Below are 20,198 nucleotides of genomic sequence, written 5' to 3' on the forward strand. Positions count from 1 at the left end.
TCTTGATTCCAGCAGGTGTATTCTTACATGTAAATCTTGCCCATAGGTCAAAAATGCACATAGCTTCAAGCAAGCAGATGAGTTTTGCTTTTTAACTTTAGACTGTTTTAACTTTGAAATTATTGTCTTTCCTTGTCTTTGTACACATATGACACTTACTGTTTTTTGATGTAGCGTCACTGTTTCTGTCTCAATATTTCTATTTCTCAATGACAATTACTATAAGCTTTCAAACGTAATGGCAAGTAGTCTGCGAGTGGGCTCTTAACCAAGTTGTACCCGTGTCTTTTTCTGCCCCCCCCCCCCCCCATTGTTGTTTCTGTCTCTCTCAGTGATGTGAGCTCCCTGGCATTTGAAGCAGCCAGTCATTACACCATGGAACGTAGTGGAGCCAACCAAAGCCTTAAGAGTTTGGAAAACCATGGTGTGAACCTTTTTTTTTTTTGTTACCTTTCAGCTGATATCCATTTATCATGGCTGACCCTGTTAACATACCATGTTAAGTTATTTGTTTCTCAAAGAGAGCCAGTGGTTCATTAAATGTTCAGAAAAGTGAACTACATTCACATTTTTAGTTTTGTATTTATTCCAATAAGCTCAAACCGTCCAACTGTTGCACTCAAGTGTGGCTCTGGAAATGATTGGAAGTCAAGCAACCAGAGCCGGGCAGCCTGGCTAAGAGGAAAACATATAGTCCAGGAAAAGAAAAACACAAGTGGTAGGCAGAGATGGTGGCAGATGGGGGTAGAAGAAAAAGCAAGCGAAAAAGCGATTGAGAGAGTTGAAGAGAAAGTTAAAAATACAGGGAGAGAGGTGAGGTGGTGAGTGAGTCAGGTGGTCAAATCGTTCCTGCCACCTCATTAGTGGCGATGACATCACAGCTGATTTCTCTTTTGGTGTGCTACTACCGCTCCACCACTCCTCTGCTACAGGAGAGGTAGAGCTGCTACTGGCCAGAGTCTTTAACGGCAGAGTCTGGGGAGCTGCTTTTATGTCCCCAATAACTCAGAGCAAGTAAAAAGAAGGCTGGATCCACTCAGATTGGAGAAGCCTTCTTTGAGCTGAGTAATCACAGCTCAGAGTTTTTAATATTAGAGTTACTCCCTTTCATGAATGGTCCGTAGAGCAGCTGCAGCTGTCTGTATTCAACTGATTCAGTTGTAACAAAGACTTTAACAGCTTCTCTTGAGGATATGGCTCATGTTAATGCATACAGAGAGCTTTCAAAGTTGTTTATACTGCAACAAAGCAAATATCTCACAGGTGACCAGCAGTGCTTCCAAACTGGCACCCAGTCAATTCGTATACCTTTGTGAAGTGTCTCTCCATTCATTTTTTGTGTCCAACATTCATTCAACAGGAAACAGAGGCCTAATAGTCATGAAAAGAGAGTTTTAAGGCCTGCTCAGAGTTTGATTGGCTACAGAAAAGTGAATAGTACCTTGATTTTTTTCCTTTTATATCTGCTGACGTGAACCAGACCTTTCACCTACACTGGAATAAAGTGCTGAGAGAGTGTGACAGAGTGTGGAGAGGGGTCTGGCATTGAGTACATTTAACATAATTCCATGCTACAATAACAGAACATAATTTTCTGGGAGATACACAAGATTTATAGGAGATACAAGGGATTTATGTTTGTAAGTTAAGGTGCTATGGTGTAGCTGTGAAGCCCATGCACATGATTGTGCAACAGTCTACACCTTAGCTAACTTGCACCTCCTAAAAAATGTACGTTGGGGCTATGCTGACTACAGAGATGCCACATGGAGACTGCAAGAGCTATGTTATGTATAATTACCAATTATCTTTATCTTTGAAGGAGTAATGACAGTAAAATGTGATAGCAGCATTTCATTGCATCCACTGGTCAGGACTCATGCCCCAGATCCAGAATGTCCCACACTACAATTACATTAAAAATACTCTCCATTTAAAAATAATGTTCCAGCACATTCAAACAAGAGAGAAAAAGAGACTGTTGATCAACCATATTAGGTTCACCTTAGCTGTGAGTTTGCTGCCAATTTGAATCCCCTGACAAAAAGTGAGTAACACTTTCCTGAATCTGAATGTGCACAAGAGGTGAGATGGATTTGAGCAATATGCTTCAGCCTTAGATACCCCAGTGGAGCGCATAAGTGGCCAGTAGCTGTTTGTGGAAATACTCATGCGTGTTATTGTGTTATTCTCAAACAGAGAGCATCTGTTGAGAATAACACCCCCCCACACACACACACCACACACACACACACACACACACACACACACACACACACACACACACACACACACACACACACACACAAAAAAAAATCCCTTCAACGTTAAAAGGCAACTCAGAGAATCTGCAGTAGAAAAGAAGCAAATTACAATGAACACCAGATAATGGATTGGAAACAGACTTCCATCCCTCAAAGTATCTTTTATTGCCCCATTGTGTTCACAAATACAGCGAGATTCAAACAAACTAGCAGAGACGCCCTCATGCAGCAGGGCTCAGATGTCTGACGACAGCCTTCAGACGCACTCAGACAAACGAGATAAAAGTCACACAGACTTTAATTTCCCAGCATTTGTTTCATTGTTTTACAGCGTTCTGAGGGATGTCGAATCAAACAATAGCTTTTTACTATGTGTTTGAACCCAGTGCACCGCAAGCGTGTTTGTGAGAAACTCTATCATAAAACGGGATATGAACGGAAAAAACTAAGAGAGCGAGCACGGTTTCAACTGATGTCTTCCAGTTGTGTGACCTCTCTTTCCTTCTCCGTCTTTTTTTTTGTCTCTCTGCCTCTCTCGGTTTAATAAGGCCAGCTGTAGAGTCTGGCTCTCTTGGGAAACACAGTAGAGTGTGGCTGGAGCTGAGGCTGAATGAGGCTGAAATTGGTGGTGGTGGGGGTGCAAGTTGGGGGGCGAGCACTTCCGACCATTTTCCCCATGCAATACACCACGCAGTCTGGAGCATTGGCAGGCCGCCGCCAACTCTCTCCCCTTCTTCTTTCCCTCCCTCCTTCATTTCCTTCCTTTCCATCCTACTTTTCTTCCTGTGTCTCACAACTGCTGCCTCCGTCTCCTTTCCCCTCCTGCTTTCCACCATCCCTCCTTTTCTTATCTTCTTCCTGCTGTCCTTCTTTCTGTGCTCACAGCCGTGGAAATCAGACAATTACTTTTGGTAATGACCCACTCCAGACGTCTGCTCAATGGCACCATTACAAGTTCAGATACTCTTCCCTTCTCCCCTCCTTCTGTCACTTTCAGCGCGGGCTAAAAGTGACTGTCCAAGGACTACGATAAATAGCTCAGTCCCTTGGAGTCTCTCTCCCCCTCTAGACGCCCGCTCTGTGGTACGGTATTGGGTCCAGACCTGCTTCCGAGTTTTGACAGGTCCCTGACCCGCGCCAGAGCAGTTCAGCTGGGTTGGGACTGTGGGGGCACACGTGTGTGTGATTATATGTGTCTTTGTGTTAGTGTGTCTATGCATAAGGTTGAGCCCGGCAAAGTTGGTGGGTGTTTTTTGTCAGACTAATGAATAATAGGTCTGAGCTGAGAGAAGAGTATCGAGCGAGAGGAGAAGAGGAGGAGAAAGGAGGGGGGGAGGAGAGCGGAGGGGTAATGACTATCAGATGGTGTTCTACTACTGTGCTGCTGCCGCCACTGCTGCTGCTTTGTCTTTAAAGGGGAACGCCACTCAATTTAAAAATTCACATATGTGATTATTATTCTCTGGAACTGTGCAAACAGTCATTATGAAGAGGGGGCAACTCAGTTGAAATCCAGGAAGAGAGTGAAGAGTCTAATGTGTTTTTGCCATTAAAAATCTGGTGCAAGTGACAGCAGACCAGGAAGACCTCCTTGACCCACAGAAAGGTTACTGAAGGTCCACATCCCAATGGACTCATTTAGCCCACTCTTTGGTTTAACCAGCGTTGGGCAAGCTAATTCAAAACTATAATCAATATGGATCTCATGACTTCTTGGGTGTGAAAGGGGGTTGGTCATTGTGATAAACCCATTATCCCCAGATCCTGTAGTTCCCCTCACCTCTACACAGCATTGCAGTAACTCAATGGCCATCATGCCAGAACATTTTTGTATTCTTATCCCAAACCTCTCTTACTTTTCTTCTGTCTGGCTTAGTCATACCCCTAGTTTCAAGTCAGATCCACAGAACTCTTTGTCGTAAATGGCTCATTTCAATCTGATGAGTGCTACCTGTTCGCGAGGAGGTGCCCTTGCATGACATTTCATCATTAGCATAATCAACGTCCCCGAAATAAGGCTGTCTTCTAGTCCTATTGTTGAAAACAACAGTCAAACACTTGCCAGTGTCAGTAGCCTAGTGGTGTTAGGAAATCTGAAATAATGACAAAATACTTATAATAAAGTCATTGGTGACAGCAGAGCAGCGTTGCACCAAATGGCTGACAAACAAAGCGAAGTGTGACCAGCCGGGAAAAATTTAGCAGCTAAAGAGTCCAAAGTTTTAATTATTATTATAAAGTTATTGGAGACAAAAAAAGAGCAGAAGGAAGAGTGAATGTTGGACTTACCTTAATCAGGTAGCCAGAAACGTGGGTCCAACCGTTTGCTAACGTGTTTGCAGTGGGGTGCACCCACCCACACAGGTGCTTTCACTTAATATCCCTAATTAGACATAGCAGGTGTGTGCCGACGGTGCTTAATTGACATTTCTCTGGCCTCTGTTAATTTTGTTTGGGGGGGGGGGGTAAATTAAGCTGTGTGCTCATAGCTTGTTTCTGATGCCCTAGTGGCAAAAAAGGTAAGTACAAGTTTTAAAATTTAACCAATTCTTATTACTTGCTGAAAAATTCTTGAATGCATAAAAGTTAGCAAGTCTGGCTCACTTCAGGAGTTTTAAAATCGTACGGCGGGGCTCAGACTACAGGATATTTAAAACCTTAGCCAATTTTGAAATCGTGTGAAATTCAAAAGATTATCTTCTCTGTAATGTCAAACATCCCTACACACCAGAGAAATGGCATTGAATGGTATGGTAATGTTATTATTCATTAGTGCATTTTAACAGTTTTCTATTTATACATCCAGCAGGTTCAGAGCAACATTAGCATTCATTTGGAGCTGTTTTTTGGTAACCTGTTTAACTAGCACTGTCAAAAATCAACAAACAACAGACTTACTGTGCCCTATCAGGAAAGCAGAGATCTTAAGAAAATTAGGCCTACTTCAGTAATTTGAATTGTAAACACGCGTGGTGGAAAATGTATTTCTAATACAATATTTACAGCTGTAGCATACTTTCAGCTCAGCAAAAAATCAGATTGAAAAATCTGACAGTATCTTCATCATCGCCCACTGCAAGATTAAATATAGCCTGTGCCTAAATTTTAGATTTTACATTGTCCTGTAAATCTAGTCTATGTTTAATATAATTTTAAGTTCAATCTTTATAACAATTTCTCATATAACCCATATCTGACAACCTACCACTATTTGAAGCACATTCAACATGATTTTTAAAATTCAGAGTCCGTGTCGTGCACTCAGGTCAACACTTTATGTAGTTTCATGTAAATGTGACCATTACTGTGCTGTAATGTAGCTATTTCCTTTTCATACAACATTCTTCTGGCAAATGCAGCCATGTGTGATTATGAAAAGACTTAAAGTCTACAATATACCCAGTCAAATGTTTTCTGGCCTGCGGGCAGCAATTCAGAAAGAAATGGATACTGTGTTAGACCAGCCACACACTCCTGGGAGATGCAAATCAGAGGAAGATCATGCTAATGCATGTAATGACGGATCACAGTGAGTGAAGCTGGTTTGGAAATATATCAGTTTGGTGGGTATTCAAAAATATATACAATCAATCTAAACACAGTCTTACAGTCGTTAATCAAGATATTTGGGCCTGTGAACAAATGAAAAGCACCAAAACACACCTAAAATTATATTCTGTAGTGGGTATGAAGTACTTGCTGTAATAAAGAGTCGGGCCATCCTTTAGTACATTTATTCCTCAGGTCAGCCATGTGTACTGCTATTCTGGACTGATCTGTTGCTCCAAATCTTCTCATTAAATTCAATGATCTATTGATTGGCCACATCCTGAATGGTTCATTACTGGTTGCTAATTAAAAGAGAAACCAGATAAAATATTTAAAGAGATATTTATTAGACTCATAACTTGATTAATCTGAGTATTACACTCAGAGGCAGATCCAAAAAGGAACCAGAACCAAACCTCACTGTTTACCACAAGCTGTCATGATTTTCTTCTTGCAAGAGCAATAAACTGCTGGACTGTATTGCAGTGCTGGCTCTAGAAAGAAAAAAAAATAAGCTGGGTGGTTTTGTTATTTTTGGTCCATTTTCATTTAGCATTTTATTATTTGCAAAACTTACATAACGGTAACAGCAATATTATAGGCTGTTGAATCTGGGTCACTCACTGAGGTGAGGCCCAGGTGCAGGAAACTGATCTACAGTAAAGGTCATTGCTGAGGACCTGGGACACTGGTTGGATGAAGGCAGGGCACATTGATGAGTGACATGATGTAATGTAGATCCAGTCTGCGTCTCAGATTTTCAGAGTTGACAACCAGGCAACTGTTTTCAAACGCATTTGATACCCAGTTACTGGATGTGTTGCTTGTTTCCCTCACATTCTTATTCCATGCAAGATCTGCGGTTGTTGTTCAGTACCACATCTTGAGCGTTGTAAACATTTTAACTTTGATTTAGTTAGCTCGGAGACACTAACATTCTCACCATGCTCTGGATATTGTAACATTAAGATAGCCAGGCTCAACAACCAACAAAACCAAGATCAGCAAAATTCATAGGATATGTCAGGAAGCCATAAAGGTTTCTGTGATTCAGCTAGCTCCTTTTAGCTAAACATTTATTTGAATAGCAAACTTAGTGGGGCATTTCCAGTCAAAGATTCGATGATTATACTGAGTCAAGTAATCTTATGTTAATATCAGAATGAAAGTAAAGCAAATCAAACTCTGAAATGGCATTTTATTATTCCCTCAACAAGAATTAACAAACAATGCAAAATCTATGGTGTTTACAACAGTTTTACTGCAGTTTTGTGACTGGCTACCAAAGCACCTCTACCCCTCTGATAATGATGAAGAACCCCATCTATATGATAGCTGTACTTGACTGCAAGATCTGAACTGACAGCCGCTTGGTGATCTGAGCAGGCAGAGCAGCGACAGTAAATATTACCATGTCAGATATATTTAGGTAGGACCACTTAATGCTAGATCTTAATGCTTTCTGTTTTCTGTCTTCTATAAACCAAGCACTTATTATATTATAGAGAAGGATCAGAATTTACCCATGCTCTTTTTTATTATAGTATTTAGACAGTGGTTTGATCCCCTATAGCCGATCCGTCCTGCCTCCCCTATCCCTACTGACTCCAAGTACTTCCTGTATGTACTGTAATCAACCACTGCAACCGACATTGGCCCGTTCATACAGTCAATACCAAAGCATAAACACTACAACTGTGATTGAATGGTGGAGATAGATACAGAGAGGAAAGAGAGAGAGAGAGATAGAGAGAGAGAGAGAGAGAAATATGGACAGAATGGGAAAAAAAAGAGAGTGATGAATGCTGACTATAACACTGTGTAACTGACAGATTATTCATTGTGCTATTAGTTTTCAGCAGAAGCTTACGGTTGCCAATCTACACAAAAGATGCATACCAGTAATGGCAGTTCGGTTTAGAGTTTTGTAATAATGCACTACTGAGGATTATAGACTTCATAGTTGAGTTTTACATAGGTTGTCAACCTTTAACCGCCGTACTTTTAAAACAGGAAGCAAAATTTAAAGGTCAGTCAGTTCCTTGGAAATAAGATTTAAGTTGCACAATCATGGCTAATAAAATCCCAGAGAGTTTAAGTAGGAAAAGCAGATTAGAGTTTGATGAAGGCTATAAAATACTTTTAGTAAAATCTGATGGAGAAGTTGATTTTCCAAACTACTAGAACACCTTCATGTTTTGCCACACATAGATAGATAGATAGATAGATAGATAGATAGATAGATAGATAGATAGATAGATAGATAGATAGATATATAGATAGATAGATAGATTGACTGATAGATTATATATTCTGTATTCTCTCCCATTAGTTTTTTCCCACTTGTCTTTCTTCTCTTCTCTGTCTTTGCTCCCTTTGCTGTCTCTTCTCATTTCTTCTTCTCTTTCCGAGGAAGACAGATTGTGAAAGGGAGTGTAAGTGAGTAAAATAGGAGCTCTCCTACTACAAACCCTTGAAACTCCCCTTCATCACCAAAACACTCCACCCTAAAAATCGGAATCCCTTGAGAGAAAACTACTTGCAGGCCCTCGAGCATCACAGCTTGTGCAGAAAAAAAGCTCCAGCCATGGCTGAATGAAGTCAATTCCAGGCTTCAGCCACGAGCCCAGTCTGAACCTTCAGCTTCCAGCACTGCGGCTGCACGCCTCCCAGCCTGCTGTCCAGGGACGAACACAGCACAGAGGGGGAGGCCGCAGGAAGAAACCCAGGGAGAAAGGCAAACTCTTACTTCACCACTCAAGCTTCTCAGATTCTTCATGTAAAGAAAGTGGGTGAAGAAAACATCCGTTTTTACAAACCAAAGTTCCAGTCTTACCTCTTGCTGGTAGCCTGCTCTGCCTGCTCTGCCTGCACAGAGAAAAGGTCATCCAGTATAGAAAAGCAGGAACATGGAGGAGACTGTCTGCACAACTGATCCATGTCAAAACCTGAAAACACAATGTTCCAGAGGATTATCAAATTATATTAAATAATTTCACCACGTTTTTTGTTATGTGACAAATTGGCATCCAGCAGTGTTAAATACCTCAGAAGTCTGAGTTTGGTCATGTCTTTGAAGCAAAATAAAACAGAAAACACACTAAAAAAGATTCAGAATTAGTTTTGTCTCAGGCATCCGATATTTGATTGCACAGTTCAAGATCATGGCATTACTCCTGTCAGATGACAAGATTTTATCTGTTTCATTTCCATTTTAAGTCAACGTCGAAGTAACTGACTGTATGCAGTACCCATGCTGATAGCGATGTGAGTTTCAGGGGGCTCCCTGGCCTCTAAGGTCACCAAATCCACCCAGCAAACTAGGGTGATGCAAGTTCTGTTTTAGGGTGGATTTCCCCTGAAACACACCAGTGTGCAGCCAAAACAAACTCCTGCTGATGGCTTGCTTCTTGCCTCCGGTCTCTCTGGCCTGCTTCTAGACAGCAGCCGAGGGACCCTCACTGCTCAGAGGAGGAGTCCTCTGGCCCTCCCACCGGCTATAAGACCAGAGGCAGACGGAAACACTCAGACAGCAGGCACACGTGGAGCAAAGAGGCAGAGAGGGAGAGGGGTGAGAGAGAGACCAGTAGAGAGCAAGAGAGAGTCAAACTGCTGCCACAGGCTGGGAGTAGTTTTTGCAACTGGAATCGAAACAGACAAATATAGAAACAAAGGACCAAGAAAGAGGTTCAGAGAAGAAAAAGAGGACAAATCACAACCGTTTTACTTCAACATGCCATTATAAATTTACTTTCTGTCAAAGGATTAACTGAAAGAGGAACTGACCTTTGGGATGTGAAGTGTTTTTGTATGAACCAAGAGAGAAAAACAAGAAGGACCTGGAACCTGCAGCCGCCTGTCACACAGCAGCTCCGGGGTCAAGTCACTCTCAATTGCTGACTTAGGATCAACTTGCTGATCTCTTAAACCAAGACTGACTCAGCCTTGTTAGGGCTACATCTGACTTACGTGGCTTAACAAATTTTGCAAAGAGACATTGGGGGTAAAGTAACATTTTGAGGGGTGGACACCTTTAGGGAGAAGCATCAACAGAAACTTTGCTGTAACTTTGCAGAAAAGTTACAAGCTTAACCTCAACAAGTGGACGTCTCACCAGGATTGATCAGTAGCTGTCAGACCTGTTGCGATTAGAATGACATTCGCCATGCTTCGCACAGCGCCTCCCGCAGGCCGCTTCTTATATGGCGACATCGCACTCCTCTCAGAAGACGATGATGAGAACGGGAGCGAGGGTTCAGGTTCTGAGGAGCGTACCAACTCCTCCAACTCTGCTGCCTTCCGCCTGTCCTCCTCGTCCCCGTCTGCTTTTCACATCAAGGTGAACAGGAAGAGGAAGCTATGTGGGGGAGTAGGGGGCGGGGGGGTAGGTGTAGGGGGCATGGTAGGGAGGCTCGGCCCCCAGGGCTCATCCCCCCCTGTGGAAGTTCGCCAGAGGACCGCAGCCAACGCACGGGAGAGAGATCGCACCAATTCTGTCAACACAGCATTCACAGCGCTGCGCACACTCATCCCCACCGAGCCTGCAGACAGGTACAAAGCAGCATGACTCAAACTGTGTCATGACATTTGGTCTGATGCACAATAGGTTCCCAGAGAAAAAAATGATTTCCATCTGGGAACTAAAATAAGTGAAAATTAGTCCCCGATGAAGCTCTGGATAACATTTTATCACAGTTGAATTACTTTTTTTTTGAACAGGCCTGTAATCTTACTGCATTTAATTATGAGTTTATATTTCCTATAAATGATGTGTCATAGAGTTAGGCTCCAGACTCCAGTAGGGAACAAATATTTAACATCTCACATCATTGTCTTCTTGTTGCACCTTGTTTTCCAATCCTATATAAAAAGTGCAACAGTTCTGTTCTACCCCATGATCATTTTTTGTTAAATTATTGTAAACTTTGTAAACATTTTGTCCTTATTAATGCCATGAATCTCATTCTGACTTGATGATTAGGAAGCTGTCAAAAATCGAGACACTACGTTTGGCCAGCAGCTACATCAGTCATCTGGGGAACGTCTTGCTCCTGGGCGAAGGGCTTCATGACGGACAGCCGTGCCACGCTCCCTCACCACCGTTCTTCCATGTTAACTCCTCCCCCAACCGAGGATCTGACCAATCAACTCAGCCCAAGCACATCTGTACTTTCTGCCTCAGCAACCAGAGGAAAATGGTGAGCAGAAAACTATAAGTCAGTAGAAATAAATAAGAGAAACCAGTGAAAAGTTCAAATCAAAAGTAGTATGTAGCCACCCAATGAAACAGTGTAATCAACACACTCATTTAAAACAAGACTAAGTGCTGAGGAATATGCAAAAACTAATTTAAGCTTTTGAGTATTTCTATTTCACCTGAGAAATTATGATAAATACATTTCTGTGGATACTTTTGTACCACTATAGACAGAGGATTTAAAACGTTTTATTTTCTGAATTTAAAAAATATTACATGACCCAGATTTAGCCACAGGAAAATAGAGTGAAGCTTCTCGCGGAAAACTGTGCTGTGCCTTAGGGTCAGTTTGGTGTTTAAAGCTGACCTGAGATCTGTGACTGTGCCTATAAATCTGATTGGCCCTGAGGGATTTTTAAAAGTAGAACCTCTTTAAAGTCCTCTTTTGGGGTGAATGACTGTGTGTTATTGTGCTGTTGGGGGTTAGTTTAACTCGAGCAGGTGGCTTGAAAGTTCAAGGTGGTTTCTGAAACTCGCTGGACATTACAGTGAATAGACGTGATTGTTTTTGTCACAGAGGAGCAAAGACAGAGCTGAGCAGAGAGGTGGGTCTAACGGCATGCAGCCTTTTTCACCGTAACACTAACGAAATGTGCACAACCGTTGCGTAAAAACCACCTAACCCCAACTGTGGTGTTTTTTTTCTTTCTCTTTGTAAAAATATGAATTTAAAGTTTACAAGGGTATTTATGCAGCGAGTGAGATTTATGACCGGGAGCCCATGAAATCCATCCAAAACCATGTGTATAATTTCAAGAATGTATTGACGTCAGCCTGAATTTGAGAAGGTTTTAATCATAACTTCTTAACAACTGACCCGGGATACACAGATTGGTAACTGCCAATGAGTTTGTTCCACTGAAACTCGATGTCACAACACAAAACGCGGGTATATGTACACTTAACTCACACTTGGTAGTATGAACACTTTATTGTGTTTTATACCGACTTAACAATTCAGGAAAAGAATAAATTTGGGGAAAAAGCATAAAAACAAAAGCAAACGAAAAAATAAAAAAATTTCTACATGACAAAGTTACAAACAGTTTTGATTTCTCATTTCAGTGACAGTTGCCCTTTTTTTCCCGCACACTTTCCAAACTTCCTCTGCTGTTGCACTGTCAGTCTACTCCTTAATAGAGATACAGAAAAGGAGAACTTGGTCCAGTGCGAGTTTCAGCTCACATTTGATTGATTCAACACAGGAAATAGACATAATCAAGAACACGCTCAGCATAAGAAAGTCGTCAGTCTGATGAGAAATAACAGGGAACAAAGAATTGACATCAGCTGACTGAAATCAAATTTATATGACTCCAGCTCCGACTTCAACAAACACCACAGAAGATGATAGAGAGGTGACGTCCACTCAACTTTCCCCCTCTAACCCATAGCCGCTGCCCATTTAGCAGGATTTATGGGTAAGGAGCTGACATCTGGCAGACTCCCCCGTTACCCCAGCAGTGTGTGAAAGCTAATACCCTCCTCAGTGTCTAAACCCAGAGACCCTTTAGCTGGGGGATAACCTGAGTCTCAGCAGTGTGTCTCCCCCTCCCTCCTGCCTCCCCTCTGAACCTCTGTGAGTGAAAGCCTAGACGTCCTTGGTGTCTAACCCAGACACCCTCGGCTTGGAGATAACTAGTCTGAAACCTGTTTCGGTCTCTCTCCTTAGTCTCCTTTTTCTTTTTGCCGCTGTCTGTCTTCCCTGAGTTCCTCATTTTTATTCTTCGTTTTCATTCTGTTTCACTTTTTCCTCTTCACCTCGTTCCCCAAGTATTTCTCTCATTCCACCGCCCTCCCTCAGCTCCCTGCATATCGATCAGCCTGGTGGAGGTCAGAGCTGTCAGTAGGAGCTGTGTAATACTATCTGCTGCTGTCAGCTCACTGCTGCAGATGCATGACTGATCTGTAAATGCATGCTGGGTAGAGAACAATTTTGAAACTTTCTCATGTCAAAATTCTCAAACACAGACACTTTGTCTAAGTCTATGTTACTTACTGTCAGTCACATTGTGTGTTTTCGTTAGCTCCATGAAATGTCACACTGGTCTCATGATGCCAAGTGCATTTGTACTGTTTTTTCCTGAAATGCATTGATGATGTGAACCCAGGTGAGGAAGACAAGTTAGAGAAAGATATAGATGTGGTTCGTGCAAAAGGAGTGAGAAGTCCTTACAGAGATATAAGAACCCCGCTGTTCTAGTCAAAGTGAGTTAAATTGTCTGAAAATTTTTTCCCCTAATCCTCTTAAACGGTAAGACTAGTGCTGTTCAAACATTTCTTATTGTTAACAACTCCCACAGAAGCACACAAATCAATAAATAAATAAGAATACACAGAACTGCTCACAAATGGCTCAGTAAATTCCTACAACTGTAGTTTTTCACAAATGTTACTAACGTTAACAGTTGGAAATAAAGTATTTGATGGGGACTATTTTCAGCGGCAGATTAACACATTTGGTCCTTCAGTTAGTATTTACAGCAGCGGGACAGTGTATCGATTCAACACTGGTAGGATTGCCTCAGCATAAACTACAGTGCTCATGTTCATGAAGGGAGATGTCACCCAGTGCAACAGTGTGGCTCACTTTAATACTTTTTTGGACAATAGCCAAGCTCTATGGTGCAGAGGAATAAGTTACATCAGGCTTTGGATACACAGACACTTGTTAGGATGATCTGTTCATCGTTTGTTTTGTTCAAAGGATTTATTGATAATAAGAAAAATATAGAATATCACCAGACATGCCCTTTAATGTTCCTCCTATTACTGGATTGATACATACAGGTGACTTTATGATAGTGAGTTAACATTGATAATAATGAAAGACATCCCAAGGTGTAATCGGGTTGCAGTTGTGCTGTTATAATCATATCTCAGCTGTGTACTGAATGCACAATGGCTACATGAAATTGATATTATTACCTTGAAAGTTATTTAAGGAGGAAAATAAGGGGCCTTGGTTTACCTGGCATTTCAGTGGTTAAGTATGATTGGCAGAACCTGAGAGCATTTCACTTTCCCTGGAAAAGTGGCTATACAGGGCGTTAAAGTGGGCTAAAGAGCAGAGTCAGTGCTGGTGATTACAGAGAGGAAGCGATTGTGAAGGTAAAATGAGACCTTGTGTCCTGAGCTCTGTCTTTGTATGTTTTTATGGTCATTGAGGTTCATCACAGCTGTCAGGTCTGCTTAGATCAGCCCCTGCAATTACATTCATTTCCAATGTGGGAGAGGGTGAAAGTGAGAAAAGTATACGCTCATTTCCTCTTATTATGTGTGTATACAGTATAACTATTTCAAAACAAGCAGTCTTGTTAGTAATGACTGCTACACAGCGAGGGTTAAACTAGTGCCTATTACATATTCAGTGGAATACGAATGTGAGTTCAATATCTGTGGCGCTTTATGCACAAAATTTTGTGAATGACATACTTTTAAGAATGTATCATAGATGTGATGTTTAAAAATAAAAATAAAAATGTTTTCCATTCCTTATCTTTAGAAGAAGAGATTTTGAGGCACTGGATTAAAGACTTCTGAGTGTGGGCTATTAGATGTTTTTTCCAAAATGAGACCTATTTGACAGCCATGTCGCTGTGTTTCAGTGTATTGTGCTGTACTTCTGTTGGCTGTCCTTTTCCCTTCTGAAACTGTCATGTAGAGTGATATAGTGTAGGACATTTTTACTTACCATCTTTTGATCAGAAGCCAAGCTTTTCCTCAAACACCCACATATATCATGACGAATTTTGACCTTTCATAAAAACAGTTCTGGGGTGAAGCACCAGCAGTTTGGCGTGGACAAACTGGAGCGCAGCCCTCGTATACCGGTGCCTTTGATATACCGTAAAAAAAAAAGATGACACTCCTGTTGGCTACATCTGTAAATGAGATGTACAGGGCTTTAGCATAAAGGATTGAGGTGAGCTGAGGGCTGTTTAAATCCCTGTGCTGTCTGGTTGATTGATGCAGATATCCTGTGTTAGGCCTCTCTGCCTCTGCCGATCAGTGCAACTGTCAGGTGCCTGAACTCAAGCTGCAGCAGGACCACTGCGCAATTGCAGCTTTTTTAACTATCACATCTTTATTATGTCCAGTCTATCTCTGAGAAAGAACCTTAAATGATCTTCAAATGTGTCGTACCAGTTATGCATCTGCAGTTATACTTAAATAAATGTTTATTTGTGCTCAGCATGCAGTAGGTGAAGGCAGCACAGGAGTACCAGTATGCTACTGAATTATACTGAGGCACTGTTTATTCAGTAATTCTCTGATACAATACAAAAACAGAGAGGTTTTCAAATGTGCTAATCTGTCTACTTTTTTGTCTTTAGGCCATAGTGCTTGAAGCATTTTTACAGCTTCCTTCACAACTGTGGCTTATTTCTTTTGGCCTGAAGCAGAGAGAGGGTCAATTTAATTCAATGGCAAACGTAAACAGAGATGGTGATTCATCTGCCAATAACAGCAGTAATGCTGAACTTTTTCCTTTTGAGTTGGATATGACAAGTCCAAACATTTTCCAATATTTAAAATTTTAAGAAGCTCATTTGACTTGATGAGCTGACTTGATATGATCAAAAGAGGATTTATATGTTTGGAAAAAATTTAAAATAAATATAATATATTTATATATGTATATAAATATAGCAAAAATATAACTACTATGGTACTTATAGTGTGGTTGCTGTAAATAGACCATTGTCCCATTTTAGTCAAGTTTACAAGCATTTTAAGACACAACCCTGATTTAATTTCAACTTAAAGGAATCTGATTTATTTGGAATTTTTCTACGAATGAAAAAGAAATGTGTAATTTTAGTGAAACAGCAAATATAACAGTACTGCTCCTAATATCACCAACAGTTTTAATTTACATCTGAGCAACTGTAAAACCTTTATATGTGATGATTTTTGTGTGTGACTGGGAGGCATGGTGGATGGAAAGACAGTGGCACTAAAACTGCACTATGCAATTAGAAACTGACTTATCTCTGCCGGTGTGTTTGTGTGTGTGTGTGTGTGTGTGTGTGTGTGTGTGTGACAGCAAATAAGCGCTTTTGGCGGCTGAGTCTAAGTTATGTATATATGTATAAGAGAGAAAATTAGAGAGAGAATTTGTCCTTGCTCATATACAGTCTACACACACACACACACACACACACACACACACACACACTGGCTGGCTCTCTGTGTCTGGAAGTCATTGGCAGCGCAGAGCGGAGCAACAAATGAGCTAATTGTTCTGTAAATGATTTATCCTCTGCTGAGGCCTGTACAGCCAGTGTTTAATTCAGCTGCTGCTATTAGAAACACATTGACGTTGGACTTTGATGGTGATGTTAAAGAAGCCTGGAAACCGCTCTCTGTGAAACGCCCTCCCTGCCTACACACACACTCACACCCACACAAGTGACACATATACACAGATGCGGGCACACACTCACATGACACACAGGGGTACAGTGCATCACACTCACAGACTTTTATCAAAAGCTTTTCACTCTGTTTCTATTTTTTCTAGTCTTTACAGCCAGACGGCAGTTCATTGCTTCTGACTAGACACCCAGAAAAACCTCATATATGATTACTCAGTTAAGGAGCCCTGGATCACGACTGTGCTTTCAACACTTTCTAAACTAATGGTGTGCAGGAAGTTGTGGAAACAGAGATGGAGAGGGAGAGAAAGAGAAATAGCCAACGACTCAGTGGGATAATCAACTTAGCTATTTATCCTCCGGTTTGGACAGTTGGTTTTCGACTGTGCCGAAACTACACTTTGCTTCTTTATAGATATCAAATGAACCGTGCATCTTAAGAGAGCTTAAACGCATGAATAGGACGCGCAGGAGCACGCTAATGACTGTGGTTTTCACAGTCATTTGGATATTAGTCTGTTTTCACTGGAAAAAAGCATTACGTCACTTGTGTGCATGAGGCAGACGTTTCAAGGTCATAGATGAAAACTAAATTACCCTCATTTATTGATAATGCTGGTGTTGACTTGGAGTTAATGTTTTGTGCCTCCTGAGCGAGAGCTTCGCCTATTTGCTTCTCATTTCAAACTATGCTAATGAGGTGCATCGAAGGTGGCTAAATATACTGCAGGCAATTTTCAAATATATTCTCACCCACGATCAGTGTGTGGCAGTGTATGTGAGCCTGTCTTTGTGTGTGAGTGTGTGACTTCATGCATGGACCTGTCTGTATTTTTTCAGTACAGATGGAAGCAGTTAAAGCCTAATTTAACACCAACAGAAGAAGTCGGGTCAGATAACTAACAAAATCTATTAGCAAAACTATCATTCTGTTGTCATTTGGTCTTCAGGGAGAGGGTTGCTTACAGAGCAAATTAAAACAAAACTACAAAAAGCTGAGCCAGGCAAAGAGTACAACTTGAAGAGATACACTGAGAAAAGCAGAGGCTGGCTGTTTAATGGTGCAGTTTCTTAAAACAATATCTACTGAAGCTAATGACTTATTGGCTGTTTCAGGGTGCACATCTCAGCACTGATGATAAAGTGCATAATGTAGCAGAATTAAGTCATCTGAGACCAATGAAAATGAAGTTGAGCTTGTTCTTGAGTCATTATAGCAGATTATTAAAATGTTAGAATAATTAAATACATGTGCGGCCGCCTGGTGCAAACTACATCTGATTAGGCCATCTAAGATAAATCAAGTGTTTTTCAGAAGTCATCAGGATGCTTATTAGCAAACCGCAGTGAACATGAAGTACATGTCTGATGTATCCAAGCCACATAATGGCTGAATGTGGCTTATGCAGTGTGTAAGTTAGCTTATTTAAATGTCTGGTGTGTTATTTATTGCAGCATTTGAATGTATGTGTATAATCTTTCAATCGATGATCATTTATGAGGATAATTACAGCTTCTATCAGCCACTTGAGGCACTGACGCATATTCACATATTTTCACTCGATAAACTAAAGGGATATTACCAGTTTTCATTTCATGGTTGAATACCAATCGCCTTATATGATTGTCGGGCCAGTGCCCAAGTGGAATTATTTTTTTCCAACCAGTCATTCCTCTCCCAGTGCAGCCAGAAACTAAATTAGATGTTTGTATTTGACAGAACGGCTTAACACAGGAAAAGAGAGAGAGAGAGAGAGAGAGAGAGAGAGAGAGAGAGAGAGAGAGATTGCATGGAAAATCCACAGTTATAGGTAAAGGAACAGCTCAGATTAAGTTTCAGAAAAACAATATTAAAGTTTGAATTTGTGGAGTTGACAAGATGCTGTTAAGAGTGTTTACTATCTTTACATTAAAGTTAAGACATGCTGTTCTCACCTTGATAAAACAATAATATTGTGCCAGTGTGGTAATGTCATCATATTGTATCTAAAGTAAACATCATCAGGTAATCATATTAGTGTCGGACAAATCACCCCCCTGGGAAGTCAGTGGTATGTCTCTGTGTATGTGTGTGTGTGTGTGTGTGTATGTGTGTGTGGGTGTTTGGAGAAAGAAAGAGAGAGCAGAGATGTCATCCGACCATGCCCTATTAGTCTTCAGGACATTGTTTTGACTACCAGGCCAGCCTCAAAGCCCCCGTCCTCCTGTTTTGACTGAACCAGTTACACTCCAGCTGAACCGCCTTCACCAGCTACAGCTGTGCTCCTTAAACTATCGCTGAGCGCTCATAGTGAGACGTGGGCTGATTTCATGGTAATTTGATGTAATTTGGTAAATTATCCAATTGTCATGCAGAGGTTTTGAGTGAGATTTTTCATTTACCCACGTTCTAACTTTCTAACCTGCATGAAACGCTTTTATTTCCACTGATAAATACCTACAATTTTCCACAATGCTTTCCAACAAACACCAGAGAGCATGGCTGTGCACTTGTGTCTTCCAGAGGTTTTATAGTTATTGTTAGTAGAGAGCACAATAACAGCAATGCCATAGTAAGGCCAAAATTTTTCTAAGATCTGTTTGCAATCATTTACTTACTCACAATTTATAAAGACAATTCCATGCAAATTATATAGTGTGTCTGATGGCAAAACACTGCTGAGGTCATTTAGGCTTCCAGACACTAGTCTGGCAGCTGAGCTGTGCCTTTGTTTCTCTGTCTGTGAATGACGGTTTAATGCTCTTGGTCAGTGATCATTGATTGTATAATTTCAGTATGCAATATGCAGTCCTGCCCCCCTAGGAATTACACTTACATACAACTTATTTGTAAGTTACATCAAAAACAAACATTCAGTTATTGCTGCCTGGATTATTTTCCCCGTCAGTATTCGTCCCTCCAGGGAAGGAACTGGAATCTTTTTGCACATGTTGTACTTGAAACGGAGATGATCGGGGTGGATGAGTGCTGGTCAGAGTATATGTTATCATCCCGAGTCCCAGGCAACAAGGAACTTTCATTAAGGTTAGGAAAAGAGTGTAGCTTTGATTAAATGTTAATAAAGCTAAATCCAATCATTAGAGGTACATTCATCATCAACATTTTGCAACGACGTAGATTTATTGATAAAAAAATGTAAAGAGGGTGGCATGACATTTCTTTAGGTAATGAATGTCATTTCTAGGAGACGGTGTTGCAAATTAAAAATTCTCATTTACATTTCTGCTACTGTAATTGTGCCAGTTTAAACAGTATCTCAACATAGGGTCACATCATCTACATTACAGATAGCCAACCACATAATGGTAATGGTGCATATGTAGATAATAGCAATCTAATAATGAGCCTCTGCTCTCAGTCCAGCTGGAGGAGGGATTGACAATAACAGTTCCCGTGTCTCCTCATACTCACCACAGTCAGTGGGCGGACCGATTCCTGTCCAAATCCTATGATCTCACGCTCTCATTACAGCCTGATACCCTTCCAAACACCTACCCACCTTTGTTGATGTCAGTCAAACGGATTTTTCCAAACACCTACATCTTGTGCACGGTCTGAGAGGAAATGTGTAACAGGTGTTCGGCTGATGAGAGGAAGGCGAGGGGGGCGGCAGAGAGGGTTAGTCGAGACGATATGAAAGGGGGCGGGGGAGGGGGGGGGAGTCAGAGGAGGACAGGAGTGTGGAGGAGTTGAGCCACAGTCCAGTGAGAATTTTCCTCCAGCAGCTTTGTGTACAATATGAAATG

The 20,198-nt window shown here is 41.2% G+C and overlaps 1 protein-coding gene across 1 annotated transcript in view; it reads left to right on the top strand.

Moving 5' to 3' along the window:
* Window positions 1–9,966: 9,966 nt before the first annotated feature.
* LOC111227840 (basic helix-loop-helix transcription factor scleraxis-like) overlaps window positions 9,967–20,198 on the top strand; it is an 11,853-nt gene continuing 1,621 nt past the window's right edge. Inside the window, exons 1-2 of the mRNA XM_022753564.1 lie at window positions 9,967–10,364; window positions 10,795–11,011. Coding sequence (XP_022609285.1) covers window positions 9,967–10,364; window positions 10,795–11,011 — 615 coding nt within the window. The remainder of the gene's footprint in view (window positions 10,365–10,794; window positions 11,012–20,198) is intronic.

This window comes from Seriola dumerili, unplaced genomic scaffold (assembly GCF_002260705.1).
Source record: "Seriola dumerili isolate Sdu_G_001 unplaced genomic scaffold, Sdu_1.0 BDQW01000191.1, whole genome shotgun sequence".
Classification (NCBI taxonomy): domain Eukaryota; kingdom Metazoa; phylum Chordata; class Actinopteri; order Carangiformes; family Carangidae; genus Seriola; species Seriola dumerili.